Consider the following 16,058-nt stretch of genomic DNA (forward strand, 5'->3'; position numbering starts at 1 on the left):
AATGCGGCGCTGTGGCGCACGATGGTCGAGAAGGTGAAGCCGGGCGACGGCGGCAAGAGCACGAGCACGCTGCTCGCGGACGGCTCGCGGCTCGTGGCGGCCGTGCTGCCCGAGGTCTGCTCGCGCCACTGCAGCCCGATCCGCAACTACGCGATCTCCGCGCTCGTCGGCCCCGCGGCGGCCGAGGGCGTCGCGGAGGACGGCGGCGCGGCCATCGTCTGCGTCCTCGACGACGCGAAACACGCGGCCGGCGCGGCCTGCGCCGTCGCGCGCGCGTTCCCGCTCTTCTCGATGAAGCGGTCCGGCGGCGGCGGCGCCGCGCGCGTGAGCTTCGTCGTCGCCGGCGCGCCCGCGCTGCCCGAGGCCGCCTACCTGCCCTGCCGCGCGGCGGCGGCGTCCGTGCGCCTCGCCGCGCGCCTCGTGGACACGCCGCCGGAGCAGCTGACGACGACGGCGTTCGTCGGCGAGGCCCGGGCCGTCGCCGCGCGGCTCCAGGCGCTGGGCCGCGACGTCACCGTGGACGTCATCGCCGGCGAGGCGCTCCGCGACCAGGGCTACGGCGGCCTCTGGGGCGTCGGCAAGGCCGCCGCGGAGCCGCCGGCGCTCTGCGTGTTGAGCTACGTCCCGGCCGCCGCGGCCAAGTCCGTGTGCCTCGTGGGCAAGGGCATCGTCTACGACACGGGCGGCCTCGCGATCAAGTCCGTCGCGGGCATGTGCGGCATGAAGATGGACATGGGCGGCGCCGCCGCGCTCATGGGCGCCTTCGAGGCCGCCGTGGCCATCGGCACAAAAGATTCGTTGCATTGCGCTTTATGCCTCGCGGAGAACGCCGTCGGCCCGGGCGCGTTCCGCAACGACGACGTCCTCACGTTCTTCTCCGGCGTCACCTGCGAGGTGAACAACACGGACGCCGAGGGGCGCCTCGTGCTCTCCGACGGCGTCGCGCACGCGACGACGCCGGGCACTTTGCCCGGCGGCCGCGTCCCGGACTTGGTCGTCGACATGGCGACGCTGACGGGCGCGCAGATGGTCGCCACGGGCAAGCACCACGCGGGCATCTTCACGAACGACGAGGCCACGGAGCTCGCGGCCGTCGCCGCGGGCAAGCGCACCGGCGACCTCGTGCACCCGCTGCCCTACGCGCCCGAGTTCCACCGGGCCCAATTCCAGAGCAAGGTCGCGGACTTCAAGAACTCCGTGGCCGCGCGCAACGACGCGCAGGCGTCCTGCGCGGGCAACTTCATCGGCGAGAGCCTCCACAAGGACTACGCGGGCGCCTGGCTCCACGTGGACATCGCGGGGCCCGCGTTCAAGGACGACCGCGCGACGGGCTTCGGCGTCGCGCTCGTCCTCGGCCTCCTCGAGGTCGACGGCTTCCGGGCGTGAGCGGTGGCCCCTAAGGAAAGGGCGGACGTATGTGCTAATGTTACCCGGGACATGTAAATCGCGCGGCTTTGAACAACCGAGGCTTCAAAGGCGACCGGCCGCCGACTACGAGTACCGCGGATGCGTCCACGTCGCGAGCGCGGTGTCGGGCGACTCCTGCGCGCCGCCGGGGAAGGCGGACAGGCCCCTCGCCCAACGCCTCGGCGCCAGGGATTCTTCAAGTGTCGCTTGTTGCAGGTGCACATCTTCACTTGCAATTTCATTGGTTTTCATAGCAGTCGTGACCTCAGGAAGCCAGAATCTTCGATTGGTTTCATTGCTGTTCAGCAGTTTTGACGTCAGGAAGCCAGCACGTGCGATTCTCGAAAGCAGCCCGATTTCAGCAGCGAGCGCGATCTACACACCACAACACACACCATCAATCGACATGGCAGCTCTCATCAACGACGAGTCCAAGCCCGGGTACGGCGCAGTCCCATTGCTCCAGAAGCCCGAAAACTCGTCCCGACTTCGCCAAGGTGCGGTGCTGGCCGCCGTGTTCTGCGCAGGCATGGGCGCAGCTACGTTCGTCAAGCGCAACCCGTTCGCTGCTTCCCCGCTCGCATTCGCTGTTGAAGACTGCGACTTCGGCGATGCCTGCGAGGCCTGCGGCATGGGCCTCTTCGAGTCCGTGGACACCGAGACCTTCTGCAGCACGTTCGACGCGACGTGCTCGGCCGACTGCAGCGAGGGCACCATCGAATGCATCGAGTCCGAGCTCTGCGAGTCGAGCGACGACAGCGCCGGCGACGACCACCTGGCGCACTGCGAGGCCGACGACGCGTGCAAGGGCTGCGCCATGGGCCTCTTCGAGTCCACGGACTCGGAGACTTTCTGCAGCACGCTCGACGCGACGTGCTCCGCCGACTGCAGCACGGCCAACACCGAGTGCATCAAGGACGGGCTCTGCGAGTCGAGCGACGACAGCGCCGGCGACGACCACCTGGCGCACTGCGAGGTCGACGACGCGTGCAAGGGCTGCGCCATGGGCCTCTTCGAGTCCACGGACCCCGAGACGTTCTGCAGCACGCTCGACACGACGTGCTCCGACTGCAGCGCGGGCAACACCGAGTGCATCAAGGACGGGCTCTGCGGGTCGAGCGACGACAGCGCCGGCGACGACCACCTGGCGCACTGCGAGGTCGACGACGCGTGCAAGAGCTGCGCCATGGGCCTCTTCGAGTCCACGGACCCCGAGACGTTCTGCACCACGCTCGACACGACGTGCTCCGATTGCAGCGCGGAAAACAGCGAGTGCATCAAGGCCGGGCTCTGCGAGTCGAGCGACGACAGCGCCGGCGACGACCACCTGGCGCACTGCGAGGTCGACGACGCGTGCAAGAGCTGCGCCATGGGCCTCTTCGAGTCCACGGACTCCGAGACGTTCTGCACCACGCTCGACGCGACGTGCTCCGACTGCAGCGCGGAAAACACCGAGTGCATCAAGGCCGGGCTCTGCGAGTCGGGCGACGACGACGACGACGACCCTCTGGCGCAATGCGGGTTCACCGACGCGTGCGAAAGCTGTGGCAAGGGCCTCTTCGAGTCCGTGGAGATCGAGACGTTCTGCAGCACGTTCGAGACGACGTGCTCGAGCGAATGCGCGTCGAGCACCATCGGGTGCGTCGAGTCCGTGCTCTGCGAGTACAGCGGCGCGAAGGTCGCTTGGAAGTAGGGCGGCGCCCTACAGGTCTCATTTCTCTGCATCAAAGATTTCTCGACTGAAAAAATCTATCGGCAGCATGGAATGAGCTTTATGTTGTCTTCTTCATCGCCATCGCCATCGTCTTCATCATCATCTTCATCGGCCTCATCGTTCGTCGTCTTCGTTGGATCTCTGCTTTCGCGTAATCTAGCTTACACCCTAACCGTCGGGGGGGATCCGCCGCGCGCGTACCCACGCCCGTCCTACGCGCGCCTTCCATAATACCCGGCCACGCGGCGGCGCGGGACCCGTAAGGAACGGGCGGACGTATGTACAGGCACTAGGGCGGAGCTGCCTCAGACGAAGACGGGCGACGCGTGGTGGTGGCACATGAGCCACTTGCCGTCGCGGCGCTCGAAGACGTTGATGGCCTCGAGGCTCGACGGCTCGTCGCCCGTCGTCTCCTGGCAGGTGACCCAGGCGACGTTGCCGCGGATGACGACCTTCTGGCGCGTCGCGCGCAGGGCCGGCATCTCGGTGCCCGTGGAGAAGAGCGCGCGCCAGCTGTTGACGACGGCGGCGGACCCGGCGATGACCGGGTGGCCCGGGTGCACGCACGACACGTCGTCGCCCGCCGCCCAGACGTCCTGCATCTTCCGCACGTCCGAGCTCGTGAACGCGTCGTAGAAGGCCGCGTTCGCCTGGGCAGGACAAGAGAGCGAAATTCCCAACTTCAAAGGCTCCTAGCTCGGCCGATTTCCACTCGTTTCGGCTGATTTTTGGACGAGCGATCATCTCTCGGAGCGCTCTCGAAGCGTGGGTGCTGTTTCTGAAACGCGCGCGCGCGGAACACTCACGTTGAAGCGACGTTGAATCACCCTTGTCCTGCCCTGGCGTTCGCGGAGAGCACGCTCATCTCCGCCGAGAGCCGGAGGCTCGAGAGCTCCTCGCCGATGGCCGCGACGTCGCCGCCGTCGGCGCTGGCCAGGCGCGCCTCGAGCTCGGGGATCTGCTCCGTGATGTCGAGCGCCGGGCCCTCGGAGGCCCCGCGCGGCGCCGAGCGCCGCGTCGCGCGGAGCGGCGCGACGAGACCTACAAAAAGAGTTTCTGCGCATTTCTAGGGCGTGAGTTCGCTATCGAAAGCGCTCCTTTTCGGGCTAGACGCTGCATGAGACCCGACGCGGACGCGAGGAGTGCCGCTAGAAGGATCCACCGCGTCCGTGGCAAGCAGTCCATCGTGTGGTGGATCCGCCTGAGCTATGTTGAAAAGTTCACTTAGCCACTATTTGGGCGAAGAGCATGGGCCGGCACGGACTCATGCGGCCGCTGCGACACCCGCGGCTCATCGCCGCCGCCGCAACAGTGAGCGCGTACGCTCTCCTCCGCTGGCTGCGGCGCAAGCGCCTACGCCGCGCGCTCGCGCCGGCGCACCCGTCCTGGCGCGACAGCGCCCAGGCGCAGCTCATCGGGTCGACGCCCCTGCTGCCGCTCCACTCGCTGTCGAAGCTCTGCGGCTGCACGATCCTCGCCAAGTGCGAGCAGGCGAACCCGTCGGGCACGGGCAAGGACCGCATCGCGCTAGCCATGCTCGCGGAGGCCGAGGCGTCCGGCGCGCTCCCGTCGGGCGGCGGCGGCGTCGTCGTCGAGGGCTCGTCCGGGTCGACGACCATCGGGCTCGCGCCCCTCGTCGCCGCCGCGGGCCACCGGCTCGTCGCCGTGCTGCCCGACGACTGCGCGGCGGAGAAGCGCGACGCCATCGCCGCGTTCCCGGGGATCACGGTCGAGGTCGTCCGCGCGGCGTCGATCGCGAGCCCGACGCACTACGTCAACGTCGCGCGGCAGCGCGCCGCGGATCTCGCCGCGGCCGGCGAGCGCGTGCTCTTCGCGAACCAGTTCGACAACCTCGCCAACGTCCGCGCGCACGTCACAGGCACCGCGCGCGAGATCGGGCGCCAGGCCGCCGCGCTCGGCCGGACCGTCGACGCCTTCGCCATGGGCGCGGGCACGGGCGGCACCATCGCCGGCGTGTCCCTGGGCCTCGGCGACGGCCCGCGCATCTACCTCGCGGACCCGCAGGGCTCGTCGCTCCACGGCCGCGTCCGGCACGGCGTCTGCTACGACGCCCGCCAGGCGGAGCGCTTCGTCGAGCGGCACCGCTACGACACGATCATGGACGGCGTCGGTCTCGATCGGGTCACGGCGAACTTCCGCGCCGCGCGCGTCGACGACGCCTGCCGCGTGTCGGACGCGGACGCGCTGACGATGGCGCACTACCTCCTCCGCTTCGAGGGCCTCTTCCTGGGATCGTCGTCGGCGCTCAACTGCGTCGCGGCGCTGCGCGCCGCGGCGGAGCTGCGGAAAGCGCACCCGGACCGCGACGACATCACGGTGGTGACCGTGCTCTGCGACTCGGGCCACCGCTACCTCAGCCGGTTCTGGAACCGCGCCTTCGTCGAGAAGCGCGGGCTCGAGTGGCCCAGCGCCGACGCCGCGGACCTCGAGCGCGCCGCCGCCGCGCTCCTCGACCGACCGACGGACGAGCCGTCGCTGCTGCTCGGGGGGTCATAGTAAGCGTCGACGACTCGACCCGACCGTCGCACTCGGGGCCGGCCTAGGTGCTTACTTCGTAGTCGCGGTCGCTGCGCCAGAAGGAGAGGATGTGGGAGAAGACGTCGTCGGGGATGTTGGCGTCGAGGAAGAGCCGCTCGTGTGCGGCCACGCTCGATGCACCGCGGCGGCGCAGATTCGGGAGCTCCCGGCGGAACGCCAGGAGCTCGGCGCGTGGCACAGCGATGTATTGCTTCCAGCCCCCAGCAACACGGACGTCGGCCAAGAGGTCGACCGCGGTCGATATTGCGATGGCTTCGCGCTCCATCTCTTTGGCCTGCTCATCGGTCAAATGCCAGTGTTCACCGCCGACGAAGTTGAGAAGGGACGATTCCTTGCCTCGCGCGAACGTTTCTGCATCACGTCCCTCGTCGTCGGCTGCGTCGAACGGTACACCCTGGCTCAGGAGGAGCTTGCACATGTTGCGATTGCCACGGAATGCGGCGCGGTGGAGGTGCGTCATACCTCCTACGCTGCGCATCTTGGTGATCGGAGCTCCTCCCTCGAACAGGATTTCCGCAACGTCGCACTTTCCAAACTCGACTGCGTTGCACATCGGCGTCCATTCGGTCACTTGGTCGCCGGCGTTGACGTCCGCGCCGTGCTCCAGCAGCCATTTGACCACCGAGCAACAATTTGTTATGGTCGCATAATAGAGAACTGTCATGCGCTGCTTCGATAGTACCATGTCCACGTTGAAGAGCGGGTCCCTGGTATGCTTGTTTTCGAGCCATTCGAGGAGGTCCGCCTCAGTCTTGATGCCGGGGCCCATGCTGCCGACCCGCGTCAACACCGCGAGTAACTCGTCACCGTGAAGTCCTGAGCCGAGTTGAGCCACAGCGAGAAGAAGATGGCGAGATCAATTGTCGTCGTCGTCGCGGCGCTGCTCGCGCAACTTGCGGGAGGCCTCGCGCCGACACCGCACCAGAACCATCGCAGAACGCGCAGGCTCGCAACGCCGCCAGAAACGCAAGCGATCGCGAAACCAGAGGCCTCCGCCGACGACGCGCTGCTCATCGAATCGGCGCTCGCGTTCGCGCGGCGCACGAGCCCCGCCGACGCGGTGGACCGGGCGTCGCACCGGTCGCGGGCGGCGCAGCTCTCCGAGGAGGAGCTCCGCGCCGTGCTCGTCGGCCGCGGGATCCTCGAGGCGGCCGCGGCGGACGTTCCGGCGGGCACGCTCGCGGAGCTCCTCGGCGAGGTCCGCGCGGCCGACGAGCACCGGGCCGGCGCGCAGGCCATCGCGGCGGCCGGCCCCGCGCCGCGCGAGCCCCTGCTCGCCGCGGCCGCGGCGCCGCCGCCGCTCTCGGCCGCGGACCTGGCCGCGGGCGTCGGCGCGGACGCGGCGCGCGTCGTCGAGCGGGGCCTCGCGGCCGCCGCGGGGGTCGCGCCCGCCGGCGCCGCCGCGGACGCGGCCCGGCTCGCCGCGGACGCCGTCGCCGACGTCGCCGCGGCGCCCGCGGCGACGCTCGGGGGCTGGGCGCGCGGCGACCGCGCGGCGAGCGCCCGCGCGAGGGCGCGCGCCGTCGCCGCGAGAGTGGCGCGCAAGCGGCCCCTCGCGGCGGCGCGCGCCGGCGCCCGGGCGCTCGTCCGCGGCTCCGCGCGCGCGACGGCGACGGGCGCGCTCGACGCGATCGCCGCCGGCGCGCGCGGCGCGGCCGCCTGGGCCGGCGGCGGCGTCATCCGCCCGGACATCGTCCTCGTCGTCGTCGGCCTCGCCACGGTCATCGGCCGCGGCCGCGTCCTCCCGCCCCTCGCCGCGCTCCTCGCGCTCCGGGCCCTCTCCGCGCTCGCCGGCGGCGACGACGACGAGCGGGAGCCGAAGGCGGGCTAAGTCGTGCATGCCATATTTATGACGCCTGGAGCTCGACGACCCGCGCCTTGAGCGCGGCCAGATACGGGTCCGTGCCCTCGAGCGCGTCGGCGAGGTTCAGCAAATAGGCCGCGTTGTCGCCGGAAGGCCCGACGGCCGTCGCGATGATCCGCGCGGCCTTGTCGACGGCCGCGGCGTCGTCGGAATCCAGCCCTTGCACGAAGTTCGGGTTGTCCCGCGTCGCCGAGTACACGAGCGCGTCGACGGCTTCGCCGTCGTCGAAAACGACGCGCGCGATCTTCCGCGTGTAGCCGCCCTTCTCCCGGAAGTCCAGGTCGTCCAGCACGGCGTCGGCGTCGGCGTCGGGCACGCGGTAGGCGACGCCGCGCGTCGTCGCCTCCGGCGCGTCCTCGAGGAGCGTGCAGACGAGGCCCGGCGCGCCGGGCACGCCGCGGTGGTCCGTCGACAGCTGCGCGAAGTAGCGCCGCCAGCCGCGGACCGCGCACGGCCGTGCGTCGTAGTCGCTCCAGCGCTCCTCGGGCCGCCAGACCAGCGACCCGTAGCCGAAGATCCACAGCGGGTTGGGCACCTCGCAGGACGAGGCCGCGCGCGCGTTCTTGTAGACGCCGGCGGCCGCGTCCCACTCGGCAGCCATGGGCCGCAGCGCCGCCGCGCACTGCGCGAAAAGCAGAATATAGCGACGCGTTGTGGTGTTGGCGTTGGCGCTGCGGCTCGAGGCGCTGCCGACGCGATTGTGCTCTCCAGCGCCGGAGAGCAGCGCGGCACCGCCTCCCTGATGTCAACAGGGCTTGCTCAGCTTCAGCTTTGGCTGAGCCGAGCCTAGGAATTTTCTTGCTCGGTTCCGGCGCGCGCGCCGCCAGCTTGTGCGCTAAGTCGATCGCCGCGCAAATGCGCACTCTGAGCGGCTCTCGCGCGCGCTGCGCGCACGATTTGATCGCCGCGTCGATCGGCGCACGAGCTGCGCGTCACCGTGCTTGCCGCAGTGCTGAGCTTCTTCGCGACGTCGAGGACGCCTGTCCCAGCAGCGCGTGGTCGTCGGTGCCGACGGACGCGAAGACCGCGAGCGAGACGGGCGCGAGGGCCGAGAGGGCCTCCTTCGCCTCGCCCTCGTCGATCGTGGCCGGGACCTCGATGGGCGCGTTCTACTCTTCCCGGCGCGCGGGCAAGTCGCGCCTGGACGCGTCGCTCGTCGCCATCGACGTCGTGCTCGAGGTGTCCCTGGTGGATGAAGAAAGCCACGCGAAGTTCAAGAGCTCGCTCGAGGCGTCGCTCCGCTGGGAGCAGCGCCTCGTGGTCTGCGCACGCGCGCGCGCCGTCGTGCTCGTGCGGGACTCCGTCGATGTCGTCCTCTCGACCTTCGACTGCCACGCGCGGCCCCCGGCGCCCGAGGCCTGGCGCGGCGACCTCTTCGCGGACGAGTAGTCGGGCGCCGCCACCTTGGACTCGCGCGCGCGCGCGGACGGAGCCCCGGCTGATCGCCCTGGCCGAGCTGAAGCGCCGCGCAACATGGCTGGCTCGCAGCGCAGTGTTGCTGCCCTGCTCTGGGCGCTCGTCGCAACGACCGCGCGCGCGCTCGCGCCGCCGCGGAGCGGTCGCGCCGCGCCGCCGCGCCGCACTTCCGTCGCGGTCCGCGGGACGCTCAAGCCCTACCTGTCGACGCTCATCGGCGGCGACGGCCTCAGCTTCGAGGAGTCGCGGAGCCTCTTCGGCGCCTTCTTCGACGGCACGGCGGCGCCCGAGGAGGTCGCCGCCGTGCTCTGCTGCCTGCGCCAGAAGGGCGAGTCCTTCGAGGAGGTCGCGGGCGCGGCGACGGCGATGCGCGACGCGTGCGTCCGCGTCGACGCGCCCGGCACGCTGCTCGACATCGTCGGCACGGGCGGCGACGGCGCCTGCACGATCAACCTGTCGACGTGCAGCGCCATCCTCGCCGCGGCCTGCGGCGCCAAGGTCACGAAGTGCGGCAACCGATCCGTGAGCTCCGCGTGCGGGGCCGCCGACGTCTTGGAGGCGCTGGGCCTCGACCTCGAGCTCGAGCTCGACGACGTCGCGTCCTGCATCGAGGACGTGGGCCTGGGCTTCCTCTACGCGCCGAAGAACCACCCGGCCATGCGCTTCGTCGCGCCCGTGCGCAAGGCGCTCGGCGTGCGGACCGCGTTCAACCTCCTCGGCCCCCTGACGAACGCGGCGTCCGCGCAGCGCGTCGTCATCGGCGTCTTCGACGAGGCGCTCGTGGAGCTGCTGGGCGCGGCCTTGGAGCGCATCGGCGTCGTCGACCACGCCGTCGTCATCCACGGCGTCGGGCTGGACGAGCTGAGCCCGCTCGGGCCCTGCACGGTCAAGGAGCTCAAGCGCGACGGCGACGGCTACGCCTCGTCGACGTGGACGCTGGACCCGTTGGACTACGGCATGCCCCGCTGCACGCTCGCGGACCTCGTCGGCGGCGGGCCCGACTTCAACCAGCGCGCGTTGCGCCGGTGCCTCGCGGCGGACCCGGCGTCGATCCCGCTCGGCGAGGAGACGACGCTCGACGACGCCGCCTGCCGCGACGCCATCGCCCTCAACGCGGGCATGGGGCTCTACGTCTACGGCGCCGCGCCGGACCTGAAGGCCGGCATCGCGCTCGCGAAGGACGGCCTCGCGTCCGGCGCGGGCCTCGCGAAGCTCGACGCCTGGATCGCCAAGACCAAGTCCTACGCCTAGGCGAAGAGCGGTACGTCTAAAAACATTACAGCTCCTCCTCCTCCGGGTCCGCGATGGCGAACGCCTGGGTCCCGCCCGGCCGCGCGGCGACCTCGAGGACCGCGAGCGGCGCGGCGCCCGGCGACCGCCGGAGCCGCGCGACGAAGACGTGGCCCGCGAAGGTCGAGATGTCCGTGGACCCCTGGGGCTCCAGGAGGCCGACCTTGGTCTCCGCGCCGCCCGGGCTCCGCCAGAAGAGCTCGACGGCCTCGTCGCCGAGATTCGCGAACGACGCGGCGACGGGCGCGTCGGCCGGCGGCGGCTCCGTCGTCCCGTCCAGCGCGTCGACGCGGGCGAGGTCCGCCGCCGACAGGCAGAGCTGGAGCGCGCCGCCGACGTAGGTCCGCGCGTTCGCGGCGATGTGCGCCGGCGACGACGACCGGGGGATGACGACGGCGCCGCGCTGCACGGCCCAGCTCAGCGCGACGGCCGCCGCGGAGGCGCCCGACGGCGCGCCGATGGCCCGGAGCGTCGGCGACGCGAGCACCGGGTTCCCGCGCCGCTGCATCTCCCACTGCGTGCCTGGGCAGGAAAAGGGTGCGAAATTCCCAACTGCAAAGGCTCCTATCTCGGTCGTTTTCCGCTCGTTTCGGCTGATTTTTGGACGAGCGATCATCTCTCGGAGCGCTCTCGAAGCGTGGGTGCTGTTTCCGAAACGCGCGCAGGCGGAACACTCACGTTGAAGCGACGTTGAATCACCCTTTTCCTGCCCTGCTGCGTGCCCAACGTGCTGTACGACATGAAGACGACGCCCGCGCGCTCCGCCGCGGCCCGGAGCGGTTTCTCGGCGTGGAAGGGGTCCATCCAGGTCTGGAAGACGTGGGGCTTCACCTTCGCGAAGTTGAGCAGCTCCCTGAACTCGGCGTCGCGGAAGTTCGACGCGCCGACGGCCTTCACGGCGCCGGCGGCGTACGCGGCCTCCATCGCGCGCCACGAGTCGCGCCAGTCGCCCTCGACCCGTTTCTGCCAGCCCTTGCCGCAGAGGCCGTCCCAGCAGCTCGGGTAGTGCTGGAGGAAGACGTCGACGTAGCCGCCGAAGCGCGCCGCGGACGCGGCGATCTTCGCGGCCGCGGAGTTCGCGCCGTGGTCGCGCGGGTGCATCTTCGTCACGATCACGACGTCGCTCCGCGGCACGCCGCTCCGCGCGAGGCCCTCGGCGACGGCGGCCTCGTCGTACCACTCCGCGGCCTGGGCCGTGTCGAGGAGCCGCGCGCCGGCGCGCAGCGCCGCCTCGACGCTCGCCGCCGTCGCGCGGCCGGCGCAGCCGTAGCCGACGCGCGGCATCTCGACGCCGTTGGACAGCGTCACGTTGGGACTCGTGCAGATGTCTTCCGATGCCATCGCGGCGACGACGGCGCACGACGCGGCGAGCAGGCGAGAGCCTGCGCCCATCGGATTTTGGCAAAAGATAAAAAAAAGCGCTTGTGGCAAAATCAAAGCAGGCAAGACGACGATGGGTCGAGCCCTGGCCGCGCCGCCGTGAGCGTCGAGCGTCGTCGCGCAGTCCTCGCACGCGCCGCGCGCGCCGCCGCGGCGGGCGGCGCACAACCGCACCGATGGCGGCGTGCGCCGGCGCGTCCGGCGCCGGGCGGCCGCTGGTCATGATGGCCGTGCTCGGCGTGCTCTGGGGCGGCGCCTGCTTCGGGTTCAACGGCATCAAGCGCGTGCTGCTCATCGAGGGCCTCTTCCTCGACGCCTGCGACGGCGGCGAGGCGCGCTGCGGCGCCCAGCTCGACCGCCTCGACTTCGCGTGGACGTTCAGCTCGAGCATGCTCAACGTCTTCGCGATCGTCAACGGCTGCGCGATCGACGCGCTGGGCCTGCGGCGCGTCTGCTTCCTGAGCGGCGGCCTGCTGGGTTTAGGCGCGGTGTGCTTCGGCCTCGTCGTGACGCGCGCGCGGCTCGAGTACCTGCTCGCGTACGCGTACTTCGCGCTCGTCGAATCGGGCATGCTCCTGAGCTTCGGGGGCCTGTCGCTCCAGGGCGCGGAGGGGTCCGTCGCGCTCTGCGGCCGCGTCTTCGACGTCAAGGTCGTCGCGGCGCCGGTCATGGAGACGGCCTTCGCGCTCGGGACGCTCGTGTTCCCGCTGCTCGGGCTCGCGTACGACGCAGGGCAGCAAAAGAGAGCGAAGTTCCCAACTTCAAAGGCTCATATCTCGGCCGTTTTCCACTCGTTTCGGCTGATTTTTGGACGAGCGATCATCTCTCGGAACGGTCTCGAAGCGTGGATGCTTTTTCCGGAACGCGCGCGCGCGGAACACTCACGTTGAAGCGACGTTGAATCACCCTTGTGCTGCCCAGGTACGACGCCGCGCCGTCGCTCGGCGTCGCGGGGCTCCACTGCGTCTACTTCGGGTGCTGCGCGGCGCTCATCGCGGCCTGCGGCTGCGCCGTGGCGCCGCGGCCCCTGCGGCGGCCCGCGCGCGACGTCGCCGCGGCGCTGGACCGGCGCGCGCTCTGCTTCGTCCTCGCGGCGAGCCTCGCCGTCGGCGCGAACATCACGCAGCAGGGCTACTACGTGGCGACGTTCAGCGAGCAGGCGGCCTGGCACGGCCGGCCCGAGACCCTCGGGGCGCTACTGGACTGGGGCTTCCCGGCCCTCGCGCTGCCGTCGCTCGTCGTCGTCGCGCGCCTGGAGGAGCGGTGGCACGACGGCGGCTTCGAGCGGACGTGCGGCCACGGCTACGCCGCGCTGGCGCTCGCCCAGGTCATCTGGGGCGTGTTGAGCGCCGCGCGCGACTGGCGGTTGCAGATCGGCGCCGTCGCGCTCTTCGTGCCCGCGCGGCTCCTCGGGTTCGTGCACCTCTACGAGTCCGTGGGCTTCTTCTTCCCGCCGGAGCACTTCGGCGTCGTCGCGGGCACGTGCGCGTCCGTCGGCGGCCTGGCCGCCGCCGTCGCGTCGGAGTGCCTGAAGCGGTGGCTCCACGCGTCGGGCGGCGACCCGCGGCGGCCGAACCTGGCCCTCGCGGCCGCGCTCGCGGCGCTGAACCTGGCCGCGGGCGCCGCGGCGCCGCGCGCGCGGCTCGGGCGCCGCGGCGCCGCGGCGTCGCCGCGGACGCCGGTCTACAACCCGGTGCACTTCGACGACGACGGGCCCGGCTCCAAGGACGCGGGCCTCGAGCTCGCGGACGCCGTCGCGCGGAGCCCCGCGGCCGCGGCGCCGACGCCCGTCGCCGCGCTCGACTTCGGCGAATCGGCGCCGGCGCGGGACTCGGCCGTCGCGTCCTACGCCGACGAGTCGGAGCTCTACGAGTTATGACCCGGGGTCGCCTAGTCCTGGCGCTCCGCGTCCTGGGGCTCGAGGCTGTGGGACACGTAGACCGTGTCGCCGTCGTTGAGCACCTCGCGGACGACCGCGCCGGGGTCGAGCTCGACGCCGTCGGCCTTGGTGATCTTCGTCGGCACGCCGAGCTGCTTCCAGCCCTGGTAGGTCTTGTCGTCGTAGCGCGCGATGCCCACGTGCCCGAGCCACTTGACGCGCTGCGTCGCCGCGCCGCAGCTCACCTTGATGCACTTGTCGCGCACGACGACGTCGAGCATCCAGCTCTCCGTCTCCTCGAGCGCGCTCATCGCCGGCCCGGAGCGGCGCCGTGCCGGAACGCGCGCCGCCGCCGCGTGCCCGGCGCGGTGGGGCTGGACGACGCCGACCGCTGCGCGCGGGGCTGCCCTCGGGCGGCTTCAACGACGCTGCTCGATGCACTGCAACTAGGCGATCCATACTGCTTCGATGGCCGCGCTCGACGACCCCCCGCTCGGCGGCGACGCGCCGCCGCCGCCGGTCATCGTGCTGCTGGACCTCGCGTGCCTCGAGATCGTCAAGACGAAGCGCGGCGAGTTCCAGCTGCTCAACGGCGACGACCACCGGTCCGTGCTCGGCAAGCACGGCCGCGACCCGGCGGAGTGCCGGCCGGACATCGCGCACCAGGAGCTCATGGCGCTCTTCGACTCGCCGCTGAACAAGGCGAAGCAGCTCAAGGTCTACATGCGCACGCGGCAGAACGTGCTCATCGAGTTCCACGAGTCCGTGCGCATCCCCCGGACGTACAAGCGCTTCGCGGGGCTCATGGTCCAGCTCCTCCACAAGCTCAAGGTGCGCGCCGCCGACGGCCGCGAGACGCTGCTCAAGGTCATCAAGAACCCGATCCAGAGGCACCTCCCGCCGGACTGCGTCTGCTACGGCTTCTCCGTCCAGGGCGACCGCTACACGCCCGGCGCCTTCGCCGCGACGCTCCCGGACAAGCCCGTCTGCTTCGTCGTCGGCGCCATGGCCGCGGGCCACGTCAACCAGGACGACCACGAGAACATGGTCGACTACGTGAGCCTGAGCCAGTACCCGCTCTCGGGCGCGACGGCGATCAACCGGCTCCTCGGCGCCATCGAGGCGCACCGGGGCATCGCGTAAGGGGGCATTTCCCCCCTCTTGCGTGGGTCGTGCGGGGGCATCGGTGTCGAGCCGACGCGGGGCTCGGCGGCTTCCTCGACGACGTGCGCGCGCGTCGCGGGCGCGAGCCTAACCCTTACAAGTCCTGGTTTGGTGTGCGTCGTCCTCGCTGTTTCTCCCAAAAGATTACAAGCTCGGGGCGCCGATCGACGAAGCTCGGGGCGCGACCGTTTGCTAGCGCCAAGTCCGCCGCGCCCGCGACCGCGACCGGCCCCGGACCGCGGCGATGGACGGCCGCGCCGCCCGCGCGCCGCCCGCCGGGCGCGGGCGCGTCGTCGACGCGGGCGCCCGCGGCGCGCCGCGTCGACGGGACGCGCGTCTCGCCGAGGGGCTGCCCCAACTGCCCCAACGGCGACCTCGGGCGATGGCGACGGCCCGAAGGCGCGGCGCGCGTCGCCGCGGCCCGGCGCTCGCGGCGCGTCCCCCGCGCGCCGCGCGCCGGGACCCGGATCGCATCGTCGAGGCGGCCGACCGGACCGGACCGTCGCGCGGGGCTCGGCCTCGGGGCGACCCCCGGCGCGAAGCGCCGGAAGAAAATTTTGCGCACGCGCCGGACGCCCCGCGCGTCTGGGTCTCGCCGCGAGCTCACGCAGCCCGTCGGATGACCGGTTACGGGCCGCGGACCGTCGCGCCACGGCGTCGTCCCCTCGGCGCGCCCGTGCAACCGTAAAACGGTTGTACTTTCGGACCGACGCGGGCAACAGCCCGCGGTCGAAGGCAACCACGCGGAGGACAAGGAGTCCATCGACATGCAGCTCGTGGACGTCGTCCGCGAGGAGTCCTAGCACCTCGACTACCTCCGGGCCTTCCGCGGGCCTCCGGCTCGCGCGCCGACCGTGCCCGAGGACTTCGAGACGGCCGCGTCCACGACTACAACCTCGACGAGTGCCCACGGGACTCGGAGCGATGGACTCCACGCACGCGACGGCCGGCGGGCGGCGGGAGATCGACGAAGATCCCGGCGTCGGCGTCGGCGTCGTCCCCTCGAACGTCTTCGAGACCGTCGCGCTGCTCGGCCGCGCGAAGCGCGGAGGAAAATTTTCCGCATCGCCGCCGCCACCTCGATGCTCGTGACGTGTCGCCCGGCCTCGGCGACTCGACTATCAGCGCGGAGTCTTCCTGGCTGCTACGCGGGCCGTTGCCCGGGGTGCGAAGCTCTGATCACGCCGCACCGCGCGAAGCGCGGAGCCTCTGCCACCGCGCTGGTGCTGCCCCGGCGCCTGACTTGCCCCGGCGCCTGACTTGACCGCAGCGACGAGGGCCATCGATGCCGCGGACGCGTCGCCCAGCTCTGTGGGTCGTCTGCGGAGCGGACCCGCGACCTGCCGAGGCGCGCTCGCCGGCGCTGTCGTGCTGCCGGCGCTGGT

General features: G+C 71.2%; 5 protein-coding genes across 5 annotated transcripts; 4 read left to right on the plus strand and 1 right to left on the minus strand.

Annotated features, from left to right (window-relative positions):
* Positions 1-252: 252 nt before the first annotated feature.
* On the plus strand, positions 253-1,362 carry AURANDRAFT_2972 (hypothetical protein; the record flags this gene model as incomplete). The annotated part of the gene is made up of 1 exon (XM_009042135.1): positions 253-1,362. A coding segment is annotated over one exon (1,110 nt), but the record flags the coding sequence as incomplete, so codon positions are not given.
* Positions 1,363-4,387: 3,025 nt separating this feature from the next.
* Positions 4,388-5,638, plus strand: AURANDRAFT_31740 (hypothetical protein; the record flags this gene model as incomplete). The annotated part of the gene is made up of 1 exon (XM_009042146.1): positions 4,388-5,638. The coding sequence occupies one exon, from the start codon at positions 4,388-4,390 to the stop codon at positions 5,636-5,638; it is 1,251 nt and encodes a 416-aa protein (XP_009040394.1).
* Positions 5,639-7,527: 1,889 nt separating this feature from the next.
* AURANDRAFT_31828 (hypothetical protein) lies at positions 7,528-8,145 on the minus strand (the record flags this gene model as incomplete). Its single annotated transcript, XM_009042219.1, has 1 exon — positions 7,528-8,145. The coding sequence occupies one exon, from the start codon at positions 8,143-8,145 to the stop codon at positions 7,528-7,530; it is 618 nt and encodes a 205-aa protein (XP_009040467.1).
* An 872-nt stretch (positions 8,146-9,017) lies between these two features.
* AURANDRAFT_31792 (hypothetical protein) lies at positions 9,018-10,211 on the plus strand (the record flags this gene model as incomplete). Its single annotated transcript, XM_009042147.1, has 1 exon — positions 9,018-10,211. One exon carries the CDS (start codon positions 9,018-9,020, stop codon positions 10,209-10,211), a length of 1,194 nt encoding a protein of 397 aa, XP_009040395.1.
* Positions 10,212-14,022: 3,811 nt separating this feature from the next.
* AURANDRAFT_6205 (hypothetical protein) lies at positions 14,023-14,616 on the plus strand (the record flags this gene model as incomplete). Its single annotated transcript, XM_009042148.1, has 1 exon — positions 14,023-14,616. A coding segment is annotated over one exon (594 nt), but the record flags the coding sequence as incomplete, so codon positions are not given.
* Between the last annotated feature and the right edge of the window lie 1,442 nt (positions 14,617-16,058).

This window comes from Aureococcus anophagefferens (assembly GCF_000186865.1).
Source record: "Aureococcus anophagefferens unplaced genomic scaffold AURANscaffold_28, whole genome shotgun sequence".
NCBI classification, from domain to species: domain Eukaryota; class Pelagophyceae; order Pelagomonadales; family Pelagomonadaceae; genus Aureococcus; species Aureococcus anophagefferens.